The sequence below is a fragment of the Cyprinus carpio genome, chromosome B13 (assembly GCF_018340385.1).
Source record: "Cyprinus carpio isolate SPL01 chromosome B13, ASM1834038v1, whole genome shotgun sequence".
In the NCBI taxonomy this organism is placed as follows: Eukaryota; Metazoa; Chordata; class Actinopteri; order Cypriniformes; family Cyprinidae; genus Cyprinus; species Cyprinus carpio.
The window spans coordinates 14,014,609-14,034,036 of record NC_056609.1 but is presented as its reverse complement, the minus strand read 5'-3'; the positions used below and the strand labels follow the sequence as shown (position 1 = coordinate 14,034,036).

The 19,428-nt window shown below is 37.8% G+C and overlaps 1 protein-coding gene across 1 annotated transcript; it reads right to left on the bottom strand.

Moving 5' to 3' along the window:
• Nucleotides 1-254: 254 nt before the first annotated feature.
• Nucleotides 255-15,960, bottom strand: LOC109062244 (transmembrane 9 superfamily member 3). Its single transcript, XM_042736721.1, has 15 exons — nt 15,609-15,960; nt 12,466-12,661; nt 12,159-12,281; nt 9,442-9,602; nt 9,155-9,232; nt 8,907-9,038; nt 7,751-7,917; nt 7,458-7,552; nt 6,301-6,431; nt 5,288-5,427; nt 4,999-5,067; nt 4,759-4,905; nt 4,454-4,537; nt 3,940-4,016; nt 255-2,192 (listed from the first exon to the last, which is right to left on the bottom strand). Exons 1-15 carry the CDS (start codon nt 15,699-15,701, stop codon nt 2,125-2,127), a joined length of 1,761 nt encoding a protein of 586 aa, XP_042592655.1. The 5' UTR covers nt 15,702-15,960; the 3' UTR covers nt 255-2,124.
• Between the last annotated feature and the right edge of the window lie 3,468 nt (nt 15,961-19,428).

Genomic DNA, 19,428 nt, shown 5'->3' with positions numbered 1-19,428 from the left:
TACGTCACATTCACTTTTTTTCTTTTTCAAAGAATGTTTGACATTTTGATTAAAGAGTGTGTGAGGTCAAATAATGTGAAAGCACAGCAGTTTAAAAATGTGCCCTTTGTACTAAAGAGGATGAACGACCTAGAGGTTGAAGTAAATTTAAGGGCCTACCAGTAAGCTCTCTGCATAAAGGTACAATGGTGTAGAGACTGATTCTTATCCAAGACTGTCATCATATTACAAGTTATTTTGACAAACACACGTAATATGTTAAAGACAGATGAAGCTGCCATCACACCATTTGTTTATTCTACTGAAAAGTGAAATCAATTACATACTGATTCCTGTGTAATTATTGTAGTTCCCATCAAGTACTCAGCTGTCTGTGGGCAGAAATCTTAATCATGTCAACTTTTCCCTCATGTATAGACCATGCCTACATAACCTCAAAAACAATGTTTATTTCTCTTTTTTTTCATTTTCTCCTCTTTACAGCAAGTTAATATTGTGTTTAAAATGTCTCTTTAGACTTCACATGGAACATGACATGAATAACCAGAAATCAATTTTTTTTGAAACTGGGAGGAATGAGGTTTAGAAAAAGGCTTTGCCACTTCTCAAACGTTTTTTTTTTTTTTTTTTTTTACATACTGTATTTACACAATGGAACATAAGAAAAATAAGAACAACAGCTTGGTCTTAAGTGCGTCTCCACTTAGCAACCATGAAAACATCTAGTAAAGTGTACAATAACTTCACTTTGTACAGTATGTCTGCAGAGATTTAGCATGTGTGCCTAAATTGTGTGACATTCACAATTTTGGTTTAGATCATGGATACAAAAATAAGCACGAGAGAGACGGCTGTCCAAGACAATGAATAGCCTTTCAACTCTTTAAATAAACCAAAAGTAAAATAAAAAAAGCTGATGACTAACTCCTCTATGAGCAGCACAAAGTCAATGAAGCACTTATTTTTGAGACCGTTCTATAAGATGCTAATGAACAAGGGTAGGGGGTCACCGCAAGTGTAATGATGCTTAAAAAAACAAACAAACAGAATCTGATCATATGATTTGGTGAAAAATTCATGCAATATCAGGCAAGATGTAACTGTGCCACCAAGCCCACCCCAAAAACCTAAACTGACTGTCCAAAAAAAAAAGAAAGAAAAGACACCCTTTAATAAATCTGTACAACCAAAATACATTTGGGATCTACATCTACAGTTACATTATTAAGGTTATATACATGGCCACCCCCTCCATATATTATCTTTACAAGCAGACTTCATTCAAACCCAAACAACAACATAAGACTGAACTGGAAAAAGAAATATCACATCACACAACCCATTAAAAACAATCTGCCACCAAACCACCATTTCAGATCATCAGTCTCTCTAGAATCTGCTGCGCATAGCGTACTCGATCTGATGTGCCAAGCTCTATTCTGCTCTGGTCTGTGGATCTGAGCTACAGGAAAACAGATGCCCTCAAAAGGTAGAGCTAAAACCTGACTGGTTCACATCATATTGTTTCTATTTATTTATGAATGAAAAAAAATTGTATTTTGGAATTTCAAACCAAATTATGATTTTGGTGTCATTCATAAGCATGTAAAACAATACTACAACAATGGCATTGTACGACTCTGTAATATAAAACAGACAAGCAAGAGGATGGACGTAAACCCCACTGTCTAATATTCTCATATAATAGAACAAAGGCTCTCCATACACTTTGGCCTCTTCACTGAAGAGAGCTAGACTATTCCATCAATAAAGATCTGTTCAATGGTTTTTTAGGTGGGATAGAGTTATAAGAAATAGGAGCAACGCTGTGGTGTACTTTCTTTCCCCTTTTATCTGCCTTTACTGCCTGCATTTCCTCCAGAGGGAAAAACAAAAAGCAGATAAAACAAAAAAAAACAAAAAATAAAAATAAAAAATCCTGTTTATTTCACCTCTAATTTTACCCTTGTTTACGCTTCATGCCGCAACCTTTAATTCATTGAGAATGGAAAACTAGATTTTGTACAAGATACCACAATCTCTTCTTGCAAAATAAATGGAGACTTTGTGCCCGCTTCGATCGGGAGGAAGTGTCGGCTGATCTGCAGCGTCACTGCAGAGTTTCTAGTCGATTTTCACATTTGTGTAGATCTTCCTCACAAAGGCACTTGTTCCCATGTAACCCACGGCTCCTAAAAACAAAGAGATAAAGAGAAAACGATAGTCAAAATGTGTCAGTCCCTTTCCCAGATAGCAACATTTATTACTTAAAGGGGTCCTATTATGCTCTTTTACAAAGTCTGGAATTTGTTTTGAGGGTGTCCTATAACATGCTCTCATACTAGGTTGTGAAAAAAGAGAAAAAAAAAAAAAGTCGTGACATTTGTCAAGTATGGTAACCCATACTCGGAACTGGTGCTCTGCATTTAACCCATCCAAGTGCACACACACAGCAGTGAGAAGTGAACACACCGTGAACACACACCCGGAGCAGTGGGCAGCTATATATCCAGCGCCCGGCGAGCAATTGGGGGTTCAGTGCCTTGCTCAAGGGCATTTCAGCCTTGGGTATTGAGGGTGGAAGAGAGTGCTGTTCATTCACCCCCCCACCTACAACTCCTGCCGGCACTGAGACTCGAACCTGAGCCTTTGGGTTACAAGTCCGACTCTCTGACCATTAGGCCACAGGTGCCCCACAATGTTCGAGAAACACATTATTTTCACATATTTTACATTATTACAACACCTCTCTCCCCAGTCTGGCATGAACGGCTTGAATAGTTCCTACATCAAATGAAGGCCCGCCTTCTGAAATACGAAATGTGCTGTGATTGGTTAGCTGCGCCAGTCTGTGTTGTGATTGGCGCCTGGTCGGGAAATGTCATGCCCCTTACTATAGCCGCCTGCTGTGAGCTTCAGTGTAAATTTTGCATCAAAATCAAATCAATTTGACCACGATTTAAACCCAGATGATTGTAACCACTCTAAGCTTGTCTGCTTGGGAAAGCTAACGTGTCTCTGACATAGTTATATAACACTCGTTGTCTTCTCTAGTGCAGCTCAACCAGGTCTCGTCCTATTCGTCGATATTTGTGATATCACAAATCCCGGAAAATATGCGTTGTAGTCCAAATGAGAATATGTGGTTTCTCTTAAATAAAATATCTCCTTTTGAAGTGCTTTGTAAATTTTATGCTCAAACAGCAACATTACAGACTAACTAACGTTGAAAAAGTGACAAAGCATAATAGAACCCCTTTAAGAGGAGAACCACAGTACTAGAGAAGTGATAGGGATGTAACGATTAACCGCGAGCCAGTTGAAAATAGAGTCAAATATGTGACAATTGAAATCAGTTGAGATGCTAAACAATCACGATTCAGTTAGAGGTAGGAGTTTATATGAATGTATGTCTGAGGGGAACATACTTTGTTTGAATCATGATTAAAATGCAGTGATTGCCTCTAATTTTAAATGAAAAGAGCACAGACACAGCCTTATTTTGTTTATATGAAGAGATTTCTTTTATTTGTGTTATTTATTTGATTTAGGCCTTGTTTTGAAATTTCAGTGTAGTTTTGTTATTTACATTTACATTATATTTACATTTTGTTATTTAGCAGACATTTTTATCCAAAGCGACTTACAAATGAGGACAACAGAAGCAATCAAAACCAACAAAAGGGCAATGATATGCAAGTCTATATTAGTATATTATTATGGTGTTATATTTCAATTTCACAAAGAAACATGCAGCATTTTGTCTAAGCAATAATAAAAGGACACATTTAATTTATAATTTGTCTTAAATCTCATTTTGTAAAAAAAAAAAAAAAAATTGTGAATCAAATCGTGAAATCAAAATCATGAATCGAATTGAATCATGAGTTGAGTGAATCGTTACATCCCTAAGAAGTGATTTTGTTTTCTTGTACTCACCACACATGATTCCCAGAGCAGTACTGAACACAGCCATGTAGCCAAAATAGAACGATGTCTGAAATAAGCCATACATCCTGGGGAAAAAAACCAGTACATGCTAATAATTTGTATCAGATCCCACATCTACACATAGACAAATAATAAATCAGTTACATGAAAATGATAAACAATTTCTACTTTTCAATGTACTTTTACAATATATTTGCACTTCACACAAGTAACTAGAAATGTGTAAAAAGTGATACTTAAATTGAAGTATGTTCCTCACACACAGATTTAGAAAGTAGTTTCTACTATTTTTATGGTATATTTTAATGATTTATAAAAGCTTTTCACTTAAGAGAAAACATTCTATAGAAAATCACAGCTTAGAAATTCTGCAAAATATCTTTGTTATGGTCCATAAAAGAAAGGAAATAGTACATTTCCAGTGACTCAGGGTGAGTAAATCAGTCATTTAAATTTAGAGCATTTATATAATAACATTTGAGGAAAAGGAACTAAAACTCACTTTGTTTTGAAGAAATAGTAGTAGAAGGAGTACATGTAAACGTAAACTGCTGTTGACGCTGCAGAGAGAAAGCTTGTCCACTGCCTAAAAAAAAAAAAAAAAAAAAATTTAAAATTACATTCATTTTAAAACAATTACTGTCGTTCAGTCTCATGATGTCATCTGGTTATGCTGCATTTACCACCCTACGAGACATTTTAACGCCTCTGTGGTCGGATCCCAAGGGAGGATGGATGTGGAAATAAATTAAACTTCATGAGCAAAACAGCATTATAAATACAATATGGCAAGTAAATGCTCCTTACCATCTGTAGTCTTCTGCATTGAGAAGGAAGTAGGTACAGACAATGGTAACACAGACTGTAACAATGCACAGGATCACCAGCACCAGCATCATAAATCCATACACATAGTAAATCTTGTAGGCCCAGAAAGATGTGAAGATGAAGTACCTGAAGGAAGATGAGAGGTGGGTTTTTTTCTTTCTTATAGATATTCATAGTAATTTTGGGTATAAACATTTTACAGTCAATTTACAGACTTACATCTCAATGAATATTGACCCGAATGGAAGGATGCCACCTAGACACACAATAACTGCCGGCTCCATAAACCTGCCAAACAGAGAAACAATTAATAATAATGATATAATGTCGCGCAAAAAAAAACAACGACAACATTTACAATATTTACATTCAAATTACTTAATTATATTTACATATGTAGTCACAGAAAACAAAAATGAAACAATGACAATGATGAATATGGCGTGATATCGAGACAACTGAGCATGTTTGAGACCGTTTGTAATGTGTGAATCATGGATGAGATTACCATTTCTTCTCTGGGATGGGTCTGGGTACAGCATTGACCCTACAAGGAAAGTTGGGCTGGCCGGAGAGGTTCCTGCCCAGAATTGTCCCCACCAGGTTCAGAGGTAGAATTACAAAGAAACAGATACAGCACACTGCAACCTGATCGAACAAATTAGAAACATGATATTTTAACAGATGTAACAAGTACTTTACCAAGAAATTAATGCTTTACGGCTATTAAGTGCTATTATGTGCAATATGAAGGAGATTAGAAACTAAATAATGATACCAGTGAGTTTACAACCAAATTCTGTGGTCCAAAATAACATATTCAAGTGATTGTCTTTCCTTACTTAGCAGTTGATTTCCTTTGTAAAATCAGGCTGAGATTGACTTGTACATGAATGTAAATGCAGGCATGTAGGACTACACACTGTATAAAGCCTTCTACACACTGCAGGATTTTAGCAATCCTATAAGATCATTGCTGGTCACACTGTGCGACATGGATCTAATAAACTTGGGTACGACATGCATGTAGACTGTGTGATGATGACACCTATTGACTCATAGGCTACGACGCACGTTTCTATAGAAGAATAAAATGTCATTAGCATGAGCTAGTGGTAAACAAAAAGAGCATAATGAATCACATTTTGACAGTTGTAGTTTTTATGTGTGCTGAAAAAAAAGTGGGAGTGGCGAAAGTGGAAGAAATAAGAGCCTGGGGTAAGCAGTTTTAGTGCCATGTCGCGTTGATTTCGTGTCGCATTTTTACTGGTTGGTCAGTAAACGTGGGTCATTACTGCAAACACCCTGTGCCATGAACATGCTGAATATCATAGGCTATCTTTGGTCGTAAGACTGTGACAACGGCCATCTTTGAACCTCTCTCACTGTACGACATAGGACCACCAATTAGGAGCCGCGATGACATAAATCGCCACGATTGTTTCACAATGCCAGTCTTTTGTCTGGGACAGCTGAAAATGGTGCAGTGTGTCTCGGGCTTAAGGCAGATGAGGAACTCACCATGGTGCCGAATGGGATGGCTCTGGAGGCATGGTAGTAGATAGCGATGAAGTTGATGAAGAATGCTGTGCCACACACCATGGCAGGAATCAAAAAAGCTCCAATGAACATCTGCTTTATCCATCTCCTCCCTGTACAAATGATGTAAAATAGTTGAAAGAAACAAAAAACAAAAATGGATGTACATAATTTCACCTTGTGCAATTCCTAGGACACATGTGAGAGTAATGTGAGACATCGTTTCTTTTTCTTTTTAGATTTATATTTGGCATTTTAATACTTTTTATTTTATTTATAAAGGACAGTAGGTCGACAGGAAGCGAAGCGGTTGAGGGAGAAGGAGATAAGATTGGGAAAGGTCCACGAGCCGGGACTTGAACTCAGGACGGCTAAAGTGCAACAGAGCTACTGTCAGCGTGCTGCCCATGAGGCAGAAGTTTGAAACGGCTTTTCAAAGCGAACTTTGCTCCTACTGGCAAATACCATCAAGCTACCATTGGTCCATGGTAAAGACATAACAGGTATGTGTGGCTCTGGGGCTTCGCCTTCCTTGACATGGAAATCTTCTCTGGTTTATTTCTTCTGGTCAGTCCGTCAAGGTTAGAGGCAAGTAAAAATGCATGAACACACTGGAGAGCCACTTTATAGTAGAAAAATTAAAGTAGTTCAGTTCTAATTGAAAGACACACCATTTCTCATGCTTTAAATCAATCAATTGTATAAAGTGCAATATGAATAAATGTGACGCGACTTGAGTATCGAATTGCAGAGCTGGGTAAACATATCTATGATCAGATTCTTTCTGCTGTTTTCTCAATCCTGTCATTTTTGTTGTATGTTTATTTTGTTATTAAGATGAAAGTGAGCAGCACATATTTATATATTCATATAGATGCCGCTTTCAGCAATGTGGACACCATCAGTTGTTACATTGTTACATTACTGTTACACATATATATATATATATATATATATATATATATATATATACACACACAGTTATTTTAAACTTTTTTTTAATGAAGAATGAAAAATAACTTTGCTGTGAGTATATCTGGGCCTAAATTGCTTACATTTATAACTTACGTATAGCTAACATTGTTAAAATTATATTTGGAGCTTTCCTTATTGCAACTGTTACATATTAGTTTGCATACCTCCTTGTTTTGCATATAGACTTCCACCAAAGTAGCCATTGACTGGAGACGTGGCAGCATAAACAAATATGGCTGTACTCAGCATGGACCCTCTCCTACAGAGGCAAGCATAAAATTATTTAATAAGCACTTAGGGAAATGTGTTCACTAGATGTTATCTTAGACTTTAAATGACATGTTAAATGTCCAAATGTGAATTGTGATTAGGGACAGTCATTTTTGTTACAGCTCTGTACACAATAATTAAACAATACATAGGTATAGACAATTTTATGATTTCCCTGTAAACTCACTCTGTATACAAGTCCTCAATCATGGCCAAAATGATGACTATGAGGGAAACAGAGAAGATCTGACAGCCAGAGCCAACAAGGGAGGAGAAGATCAGCGGATGGCTGGATGGCCTGAACACATCACCATGAACCTGCTTCCATCCGTATTCATCACCAAGATCACGATCCTGATATTGAGATAAAGAAAAACATAATGTGGGTTGTTGAAAAAAACTATGTAAAGCACAAGATGACATCCCTGAGAGAATGTAGCATTAAATCATGGAGCTATTATCAGAGCTAAAACACATCAGTCATTGTAAAGGCCTTTCCACACTAAGCGTGAAAAGGTAAAATGAATATCGGACCCAATGATGCGCTGGAATAATAATTTTTTTTTTTCGAACCAGTCCCACAAATCTTTTCAGCTTTGCAAAGCGAAAACACGGTGCAGTCCAATAAGATTTTAGCTAGGATCACGTGACCAGGGCAGCTGCTGCTGCACAAAAGGGTGAGAATGATGGTGCTGTTTCGAAAACCAGTGTAAACAAACACCGAAGAGGAGTATCCCGGAGAGGTGGATGCTGTATTCTTGTTATCCTTGTTATTTGTATTTGCAGTATAGCGTTATTTATACATACAAAGAGTGCATGCTTCTGTTTATTATAGAATCAAAATCAACTAACTTAGATCACAGTCGGAAGTTATTACAAGCACTCGATGATGGTTTAAAGTGGATAAGCAAATAAATTAATAATTACATGGATTTTCAAGTGTAGCTTGATGTTAATTATATTTTAGGATGCAGCCTATTCTTGTAAGCATTATAGATCGATTGTGTTTCTGGTGTAGAACCAAACTTTGCTTATCTTAATTTAATGCTCTATATTAAGCAGCAGACGATGTTAAATTCTTTTACGAGATACATATTGGAGGAAAAACGCATTGTTGTTTGGCGCCACCTAGTGTGCGGGCGTGAATTAGCAGAAGGCGAACAATCGTTTCACGCTCGGTAGGAAAGCAGCGTTCGCTGGTGATTCGCCTCGCTTTTACACATCGCGCTCAGTGTGGAAAGGCCTTAAGTTTGTGAATAAACTAACTCATCACAGACATGCATAAATTAAAAGGTGATGGGATTTGTAAGGCTCATTTAATAAAGCATTTCAAAAGTGATCACCATGTCATCCATTTCCTCTTCTTTGCTGTATCTGGCATAGTCTTTCCTTAATGTCCTCATCAGGATCATTGAAACAAGACCAACCAGGAAAATCACCATCATGAAAGAGTTAAATATTGAGAACCAGTGAATCTGTCAGGTGCAAAACCACACACACACACAAAAGAAACATGAAATATATTCAATATATCATTCAGCATATTTTATATCCTTTGTGAAAATGATATCAAACAATATGTGGCACTTACTCTGTGTTGAAAGAAGGATGGATCAAGGTACTTGTCAAACCTATCCTCAAATTTCACATCAGATTTCTTCCACTTCACCTGTGAGGATCATCAAAACATTAATATATGAAAGATATCTAAACAAACACTGACTTTTCACACAATAAGCAACAGTTATACATTTTTATGGGCAAACCAGCTATGTTAAAAGTATAGGAAGTATACGCAAACCACAAACTTTAAGCGACCATTTAACTAGTATTAGCGAATATCAGCAGGTTTCTGAGGCTCAGGAAAGCTTTACTCACTGAGTATGACATGGGAATTCTTGTGTTTGGCACAAGCTTGACCTTCCCCTCGCTGGTCAGGTTAACATCCACAATTCTATTCCCATTGTATCCAATCTCCAGCTTTTTGTAAGTCCAGAGATAATGGTCCTCACCATTCTCATCAGCTTCACCAACAATTCCAAAGAATCCCACAAAACAATTTCAATAGTATATTATTATTAGTTTAAGTAAACAGTAAATTAAATCCCAATAAAATGAAATTAAAACTAACATTGTTTACTCAGAATCTTTCTCTGCTGTTATTAGGAATGATTCAGTAGCATATGTTATTCTTTCATCAAATCAAATGTAATAACATTCTCTGTCTCTGAAATGACTAGAATAACCACTAACATTTTACAATCCAGTCAAACCCTAAGAGAAGTCTGCTGTATATTATTTCCTCTAAAACATTTGGTTTCATCTGAAAAGCTTCACATGCCATTTCACATCGTCGTTTCAAGTAAAGAGCTATTACAGACATCTTCAGGCTTTTAAGACAAACTTACTATTATGCATATCAGTTTATATGCAATATTTTATATCTATATTTGTATCTGCTTCAAAAATCATTGAAGAAACAAAACAGTCAAAGATACATCTGAAAAACATATAGCTAACTCACATGGCAGTTAAAGTCCAATTTAATTCCTTCCCATGATCAAGTTTTCTTAAATAATTCAAGAGCAACTATTAGAACATTTAATAATCCAACTGCTCTTTCAGTACAGTTCACTACACCAATGAAGTTACATTTCATTAGTACTGTTGAGTAACGGTTTATTAAAATGTCCCCTGGAGGGAATGGCATGTTTAAAATACTTTCCTGATTTCCCTTTCAGGCACTGAAAGGTCTGCTTCTTTGAGCGTTAGGTTACCGTTTAAGATTCAAGATCATTTGCATAGACTGAGAAGATGGTCAGTGAATGGGAAGCTTCCAGTAAAAATATAAAGCCATTTTGTCGGCTCTTAATGGATCTCAACTTAATGGATCAGAACTTTCTAAAGCATTTCTGTTCCAGTGTCCCCACAATGACGACTGCTAACTTGAGTCTCCCACCTGCTGCTTTCACACAAGCTGCTTGATGTGAAGAATAATGTGTAGGGTCCAAGATGCCATTGAAAAGACGCCAGTTTCTGGAGCACCTAGCAGTATCAAGAATTTCTCTTTCAGAAGGTCTGCTGAAGTCTCTTTTGGGAGTGGACATGCTTTGCACATATGCTGCTGACATAACCATTTCCTGATAACCAAGAGGAGACAGTCGAAAGCCTGATGGAGTCTTGGTTGGAGCTGGGTGAGCTGATGCCAGTACCCTCCAGAATATCGTGAGTTTCAAACTAATTTGAAGGAAACGTTTGAGTTCTCCAAGAGCTACACCATGAGAAAGTATATCAGTGATTCTGAATGATGTTTTGCTAGCCTCAAAGGCTTCATGGGCCTCAATCATAACGTTTCATTCACCTTGTGACCAAAGGCTCAACAGACAACAGCATTCAAAGACAATAGACAATGTCCAGTAAAGCGGCAAAGATGACTAAATGGAGACTCTCACCCTAAGGACTGGAATCCACTGCATCTCGTTGAGTGCAGGGTCGGAGCAGTGCAAGCTGGGTTGTAGCGCAGATACTAATAAAGTTGTTAACTTGTAGAACAGTGGCTCACATCCGGGCACCACATGCTGGATTTTTTCTAACCTCCGCTTTCACTCAGCCTGATACTTATCATAGGACACAACTTCCAGCATTTTGATCACCTTCTCGCCCGCCTCAAATGTTGCATAATGGACAAATCAATACTCCTTAGATGCATTCTTGTCAAAAACCTCCACGAACAGAATGTCCTAGGAGACCCTTAATACAGGCCCTGATACATACAGGTTTACAGATGTTGACAATTTCTCTTCTCTGAGAAGACGAATCCCAAGAACACCTCAAATATTAGTGTCCAATGCATTGTCAACATTGATGAGGTGTACAAAGTTAACCGTACCTCAGAGAGCAGTTAGTAACTTTGTCGCTGCACATCCGCACAGAAACAATGGGCCCAAACACAAAGGATGTCACACGCACCACGGTTTCAATCACATTTTGGTGAAGGTCATTCATGAACAAAAACCCTCATCTAGTCTTTTTGATGACTAAAATTATCATCATAAAACCGTTCATCCTTTTTTTGTTTGTCTCAAATATATCTTTTTTACCCTTCACAACTGCTGTCTCACTTACAAACTTTCTCAGCTCAGCAGTTATTATTATTTTTTCTGTAATTGAAATTAAACTGAAATAAAATAAAAATTAGATGCAAAATTAACTTAAAAAAATAAAATAAATTTGCCTTGGCAAATAAATGACAAGTTCAAGTCTAAGTACAAAAACTGCTAAAACTTAAACAAATAAATGAATAAAAAATTAAAGCTATACAGAAACATAAAAGACAAAAATTAACTCAAATTAAAATGTATTTAGGAGCTGGCACAGTATTCACTGCTCGCACAGAAGTACAATTTTTCTACTTTCAAGGTAGCTTTCTGTCGGTCAGCATGGCATATTTGTGTAACCAACTTGAAAATGAGTGAAATCTGCATAGGGAAGCTTTTCGCCCTCAAGCGCCCTCTTATTGAAATGACTAATGATTAATTTGTCAAGCAATGGTTAATGTGACTGCACTTTGCCACCCTGGCATCCTGGTTACTCACCCCAGATGGGAAGGTCATCTATGTACATTTGGTACCAGTAGTGGTTCTTGATGGCATAGACAAACGCATCTCTTTTAGGTTTGTCAAGTTCAATGTCACAGTATGTTGTCTGCATCACCTCCTCTGTAAAAGACAAATCCACATTGCATTCTTACAATCACCAAAAGAGCAATAATACTTAATAGCCAACAAAAACGTAAATGAACTATTAATTTAATTCACATAGTACGACAGTTTAATACTCGTGCCTTTGATAAGCTTCATTTGAATAGGTTAACACACTACACATATTAACGTACGACTATACCTTTGAACGTAATGTCCAGACCGCTGAACTCCAATTCAACCCCCTGCAGCGCCTCTCCTAACGTCTCATGATAGTGACTAATAGTTTTCTTGGTGCCCACGCAGAACGGTAGGGAGAAGTACTTATAGGTCTCCTGTCGGTTGTGATAAGGGCCCACTGTATTCATCCACAGAACCACCTCCTCTTTATCTGTGTACTGCAAAAGAAAGAGGGCAGTCATCAGCTACCTGTTTCAAATATCAGCATCTGCTCCAACTCCAGGATGTCACCATTTGAAAAGTTTTAAAATAAACAGAAACTAGCCTGCATTTTGTTCTTAAGCAATTCTTCAAAAAGAGCAAACTAACATCATCATTCCTGAATCCGCACACACACAGAGAATGCTGTCCAGGGCTCAAGCACACCCATAAAAATAACATCGATTCAAGATGAAGTCAGCTGGCAGAAAAGCGATGCTGCCAATCCCTCAAGTAAAAACAAAATCAAATAATCAAAAGACAAAAACTGCTTCAAAAAAGAATACTGGTTCACCTGTTGAACATTACACTTTACTTAAGTCTATAGATAAAATTTATGCATCCTCCAAGTGGACAGGCAAGCAAATTTAATAAAATAATGTTGTTTTTTTTTTTTTTTAAAGATAGTCATAGATAATTGATTGTACTGCAATTCCTGCAATACAATACCCGATATTTCCAGTGGAGAAACATTAACAATAATTAACATCAAGCTTTCAAATACAAAAGATTTTCTAGCTATTTATATAAAATATAGGCTTACTGCACACAATTTTGTCTAATGATCAACAGCACAAAAAAGTGTGCCTAAAATGTTAAGCCAACACGTGAACCGAGTTAACTGAGTAAAGTTATCATTACTGACAAGGGAAGCTGTATAGACTACTCGCTGATATTCAAAAGTTGCTGCCAAACCAGTTTTTAGAATTTACAGAATAAAGTACACAGAACCCATGACAGATGTTTGGAAGCAATGCTTTTGTCACATTTCAGTGGTTATTGGTATCATATTGTATGTTTAACAAGGATTCTTATTCATAATGAGAGACCCTTTCCTTAGGCATTAGGCATTAGACATAATAGGTCACCCACTAGATCAGGGGTGTCAAACTCAATTCCTGGAGGGCCAGAGCCCTGCAGAGTTTCGTTCCAACCCTGCTCAAACACTCATGTCACGTAGTTTTCAAATAGCCTGTAGGACTTGATTAATTGTATCAGGTGTGTTTAATTAGGGTTGAATCTAAACTCTCCGGCCCTCCAGGAATTAAGCTTGACACCCCTGCACTAGATATTAAATGTAACTGATCTAGGAATGTAGACAATCTTGATGCAGAATAAATATTTCATTTTTTGGGGGGGTGAATTATTCCTTTAATTCTTTGAATTACAAGTCGAAAGAATCACAGCAAAGATAGGGTGTGAACCTGAAAATCAGGTAGTGTTACACAATCCTTTTTGAATCTAAAGGGCAATAAAGCAGCATTCGCTACACTGGATGCACTGGTCTAAATAAAATGAACATGAGAATAAGAGGAAGAGAAGACAACTGCATGTTTGTATTCAAGAAACCTTAAACACCGTCTCCCACGCTCAAAGGTATTCTCATTGGCACCAGTTAAAAAAAAAAAAGAAAAAGAAAAAGGAGCTCATTAAGTATCAGAAATCCTCAGATCTCTTGAGACGGCAGCATATGCAGACTTTTTATGTACTATCATTACTGATTATATGTGGTTCTGAATACTTCCAGTAATAATATGAAAGCTGTAAAAGGGGCTGCAATAAAATGGAAGATTCAGTCTTAGTAAATACCCATAATCAACTAGTCTGATCATGCGTCATACCACAGGTGTTCAAATTCTATTCAAACCTGCCAACATCCGAAATGCTGATGAATTAAGGAACTTGAGGACAGGAAAAAAATGCTAAGTAGGTCCTGACACAAATTATATTTGTCACACTAGGGCACTTAATGTCACAATGAAACAGAAGTATAAACAGAAATTTTGTAACAGAGTGTAATAGATTATCGAAAAAATCTGGGGGTGGGTTATCTAAAAAAAAGTGTAGAGTGGGGTCTTGGTTTTCTGTATCCATTGTTATGCATGTTAAACTCAAAAATGCTCAGATGAACTGTTCACAATAACATAAGATCTAAATATGCATTTCGATTAATTAGAATGTTGAATTCATGCCGACTTTAAAGTTGTCTTAAATCCAAATCAAACATTGTTATCATCAGGGCTATAAAACTGCACACTGCATTTATATATTTTTTTACTTTTACAAAGTAAAAAAAAAAAGCTACAACAAAAACATGTTAATTGCTTAATTGTTAGCTGCTTTATAAAAAAATCCTATTTTTTTAAATACAGCTGATGTAACTGTACTATGAGGTTTTTTTTTTTTATGTTTTATGATATTGTTATACGTGTAACCCAGGGTTCTGTCATTGTGTAATTACTGATCACAGAAATTATGCGTCCATCAATTGTACCATTGTACAGCAAGAAACAAATTTTATTGGCTAAGACAGGTTGGTATATTTACATATTATAATTAAATACCATAGACTTAGGAACTGTAAAATATACAGTCACCGAAATCAACTGTCATCTCTTCACACTGTATTTTTAAGACAACATTCTAGCAGCTTTTACTATAAATGTAACCATCTTTTACAGTGTGTCAATCATAAAAAAGCCTGGACGAACCGGATATGTGTATTTTAGCTAACGACGGTTAGCCGACCCTTCAGAGTAACCTCACACATAAACAAAAGAAACATACAGTACACGAAACACATTGAGGGGTTATGCCTGGAATAACATTATACTTATCATACATCACAGGAGGAGACGAAACCGATGATTGCGAGCACTGCCCTGCTATTTGCACAACATACTGTAATGGGATAGCTGATGCTAAGCTAGCCACGTAGCTTCTGATGTGCTTAGCATTTTTAACACAGACACGGGACAATGAATCAGACACCGAGTCCACTGTTCTAGATTTATTTCCGTCCTTTGCTGTTAGACATTTTGTCAAAGCAACCTGCCTTATATCTAACATCTCTCGAGAATATACACACCGAGCACGGAGGGCTTCTCGGCCCGCGGTTTATCTTACCTTGTGGTCGTGTTCATCTGCTCGAACTAGCAGCAATGAACTAAAAACAGTCGTCAGGACCACCACTTCGATCGTCCACCTGCCGAGCCCCATGGTTTTCTAGGGAGAATTCTGCGACTAATTTGAGATGGAATCTTTTTGGGGGGCTATCCCACCTTCCTTCTTCCTGGTTCTATGACAGTGGTTGTCTTGAGACGCACACATACGAGTTTGTCGTAAAACTGTCCAGCGGGCGATCAGCGCGTTTTCCGCTGATTGGTGGGAAGAGGTCGCGTGGGTAACGTGGGCCTATCGTTGGAGAGAGCGCTGAGTCATCGTTGAGGAAGGAAACCCTCCGCTTCGCCACCCATGGCCACGTCACCTGAGCGCAAACAGAAGCGGTGGAAAGGCCGGCTTTTTAGCAGGATGTGAAACCACACTACTTGAGTGTTCATTGAAAGAAACTTCAAATAATGACGCAAATTAATCAGCAAATTTGTCACTGTTAGTTTAAAACTATAAACAGCGTTAATTAATTAAACGTCAATTCATTAAAGACCACTGTTATTCAAACTGCTAAAATAAGACTTTTAAAATAGCTTACGTTAACATACAAGAGTTGTGAAACCTCATAGAGCTGTCATATTATTATTCGGGTTTCAGATTACCTTTAGAGTATCCAATGACTTTGGAAAACGCCTCAGCATATAGCAGTGATCCCCAACGTTTATTTTATTTTATTATTTATTTATTTATTTATTGTAATTTTATAATTTACATTTAAGATTAAATGCTTTTAATCAAGTCGTTAACCCCCTGCAGTTCCTTCATGAACCCCCAGGGGTTTGTCAACTCCTGTTTGGGAAACTCTGTCTTTTTTTGTTTTGGGAGATCATTTTGGCCAACAGACTACCTAATTACAAAAACATTTGTCTTGCAAAGGAGGCTAGTTGAGATAACCTTGGGAGCTCAGTTTGTGTTAAGAACATCAAGGTTTTATCACTGGCTGGCCACCCCAGGTAACCCCCCCCCCCCCCCCCCCCCCCCACCCCCACCCCCACCCCACCAGATATCTTGTGATAAACTTGTTTTTAGTATGCAACTGGCAGTGGCAGATCCTGGCATGTCTAGGCAGCTGCATATGGCTGCTTTCTACTCTTCTTTCTGCTTAATGTTAAGTGGTTTCTATAGCGTGATCTTAATGACAAATGTCGAGAGCGCATGATGTTACGTGATCCATGTAATGCGCAAGGACTAATCTCCACTCGCAAGCGGATTTCCTTAACTCACACAAAACTGGACATGCGCTTTTAATTCATACTTGGTTCTTTTATGGTTCTTTTAACTTACATTTACATTTAGTCATTTTGCAGACGCTTTTATCCAAAGCGACTTAAAATTGGGGATACATAAAGCGATTATTCTTAAACAGACACAGGAAGTAATAATAAATAAAGAGAAATACTTTTTTATATAATGAATTTTCAGCTGTCGCGTGAAGATTGTCAGGGATTCCGCATTCGGGATAGGGGTGGGAAGATCATTCCACCAGCCAGGAATGGTGAACGAGAATGTTCTGGAAAGTGAATTTGTGCCTCTCTGCGATGGTGCCATGAGGCGTCGCTCACTAGCGGATCTAAGACTTCTGGAGGGGATGTAGATTCGTAGTAGTAAGTGGAAGTAGGTGGGTGCTGAGCCTGTGGCTGTTCTATATGCGAGCATCAATGTCTTGAACTTGATGTGAGCCGCAACCAGTAGCCAGTGCAAGGAGATAAAGAGACGTGTAACATGGGGTCTTTTGGGCTCGTTGAAGACCAGTCATGGCCGCTGCATTCTGAATCATTTAAAGAGGTTTGATTGTGCTTGATGGAAGTCCAGCCAGAAGAGCATTGCAGTAGTCCAGCCTAGAAATGACAAGGGCCTGGATAAGAAGATGCGCAGAATGCTCCGTCAGAAAGGGCCTGATCTTTCTGATGTTGTGCAATGCAAACCTGCAAGATCGAGCTGTCTTTGCAATGTGGTCTTTGAAGGTCAGTTGGTCATCAAAGCTTACACCAAGATTTCTGACCAAAGTTGATGGGGAAATTGTAGAAGAACCTAGCTGGATGGAGAAATCATACTGTAGAGTTGGAGTGGCAGGGAAGACAAGAAGCTCAGTCTTTGCCAGGTTGAGCTTTAGGTGATATTCTTTCATCCATGACGAGATGTCCGCCAGGCAGCCTGAGATCTGTGCAGCTACCGTTGGATCATCTGGTTGAAATGAGAGATAGAGCTGTGTGTCATCAGCATAGCAATGGTAGGAGACGCCATGTGCCTGTATGATGGGACCAAGTAATGTTGTGTAGGTGGAGAAGAGGAGGGGTCCAAGAACTGATCCCTGAGGAACCCCAGTGACAAGTTGGTGTGCTTTGGATACCTCCCCTCCACAAGCCACCCTGAAACACCTACCAGTGAAATAGGATTCAAACCAGCGAAGTGGAATTCCTGTGATGCCCAGTGATGAGAGGGCAGACAGGAGGATCTGATGATTGACAGTGTCAAAAGCAGTAGATAGATCTAGCAGAATAAGAACTGATGATTTGGAATCAGCTTTTGCAATCCACAGGGCTTCCATGGCCACTCCTGAAACCTGACTGGTTAGTGTCCAGTTTGTTGTTCTGTGAGAGAAACAATGATAACTGGTTGAAAACAACTCTTTCAAGGGTTTTCGCTATGAATGGAAGGAGAGAGACAGGTCTGTAGCTATCTGTAAGTGAAATGTTTAATGTAGGTTAATAGCTTACGGTTAATAGCTTACGTAGGTTAATTGTCTCTCCCGCTCAACTATACCTGTACATGCTCAAACGTTGTCCTCACATCACTGATGACCAGAGGAGCTTTTTTTGTCTTATTCAGGTGAAGAGTAGGCTTTTCTCACTAAATGGAAGCAAGTCGATTATAGTCAACCTTCTCTAGTTATTTATTTTATTATTTAATACTTATTTTAGTTAAGTGCTTAAATATGCATTTATTAAATTATTTTATTTAGTGCATTTGTATTTTGTTTTTTTTTTGTATATAGTGCAATAAAAACATATCAACCAGGTTCCAGAAATAATCACTGAGGGTGCTTCTGAAATTATTGAGGGTGCTCTAGTCTTAATGCACATTTTCACATATTTTGTCCCATCTATTGCCATGGTTATCACTATGTCAATCACTGCTACTTCAAGAGAGAATCCCACTTAAATGTGCAGATGTCATTCCCGAAACAGCGTGTGTGTGGCCGAAAAAATTATACATTTTAAATAGAATATAAGCCTAGAAAACTCGCAAAAAGTGCTCTTTATAACCACTAAAAAGCTGTCACTCTTTGTTCATCGCGATCTCATATGAAGTAGCTACTGTTATGACTTATGACCAATGAATCTCACACACCACAATTAATAAATTATTAACAGCATTTATACTGTATGTTATCATGAAAGGATTCGATTGTATAACTCAGCACTGACCAAAAAGTGGTGTGATGCAGCCTTTAGATCTGAGAGAAACCCAGCAATGAGGATGGATTAAAGTGTTTTAACTTGAGTAAAGCCTTGGAGTCCTTTTAAGTGTTTTTCTTAATTGAATATGTACAATTCCTCGTGGTAACATAATTTATTTGATTTTATTCAACTCAAAAATGTGAACTTAATCTATACATTGGGTTACATTGATAAAATTAAATGTAAGGGCTAAAACAGGTTAGTACTTCTTAATAGTGTACCCCCCAACGTGGCCACCCTCTATTGAGGCAGTGTATGGAGACAGAATGATCTCAGTAATAATTCACGCAAAAGACGCGATGCACACATGCGTA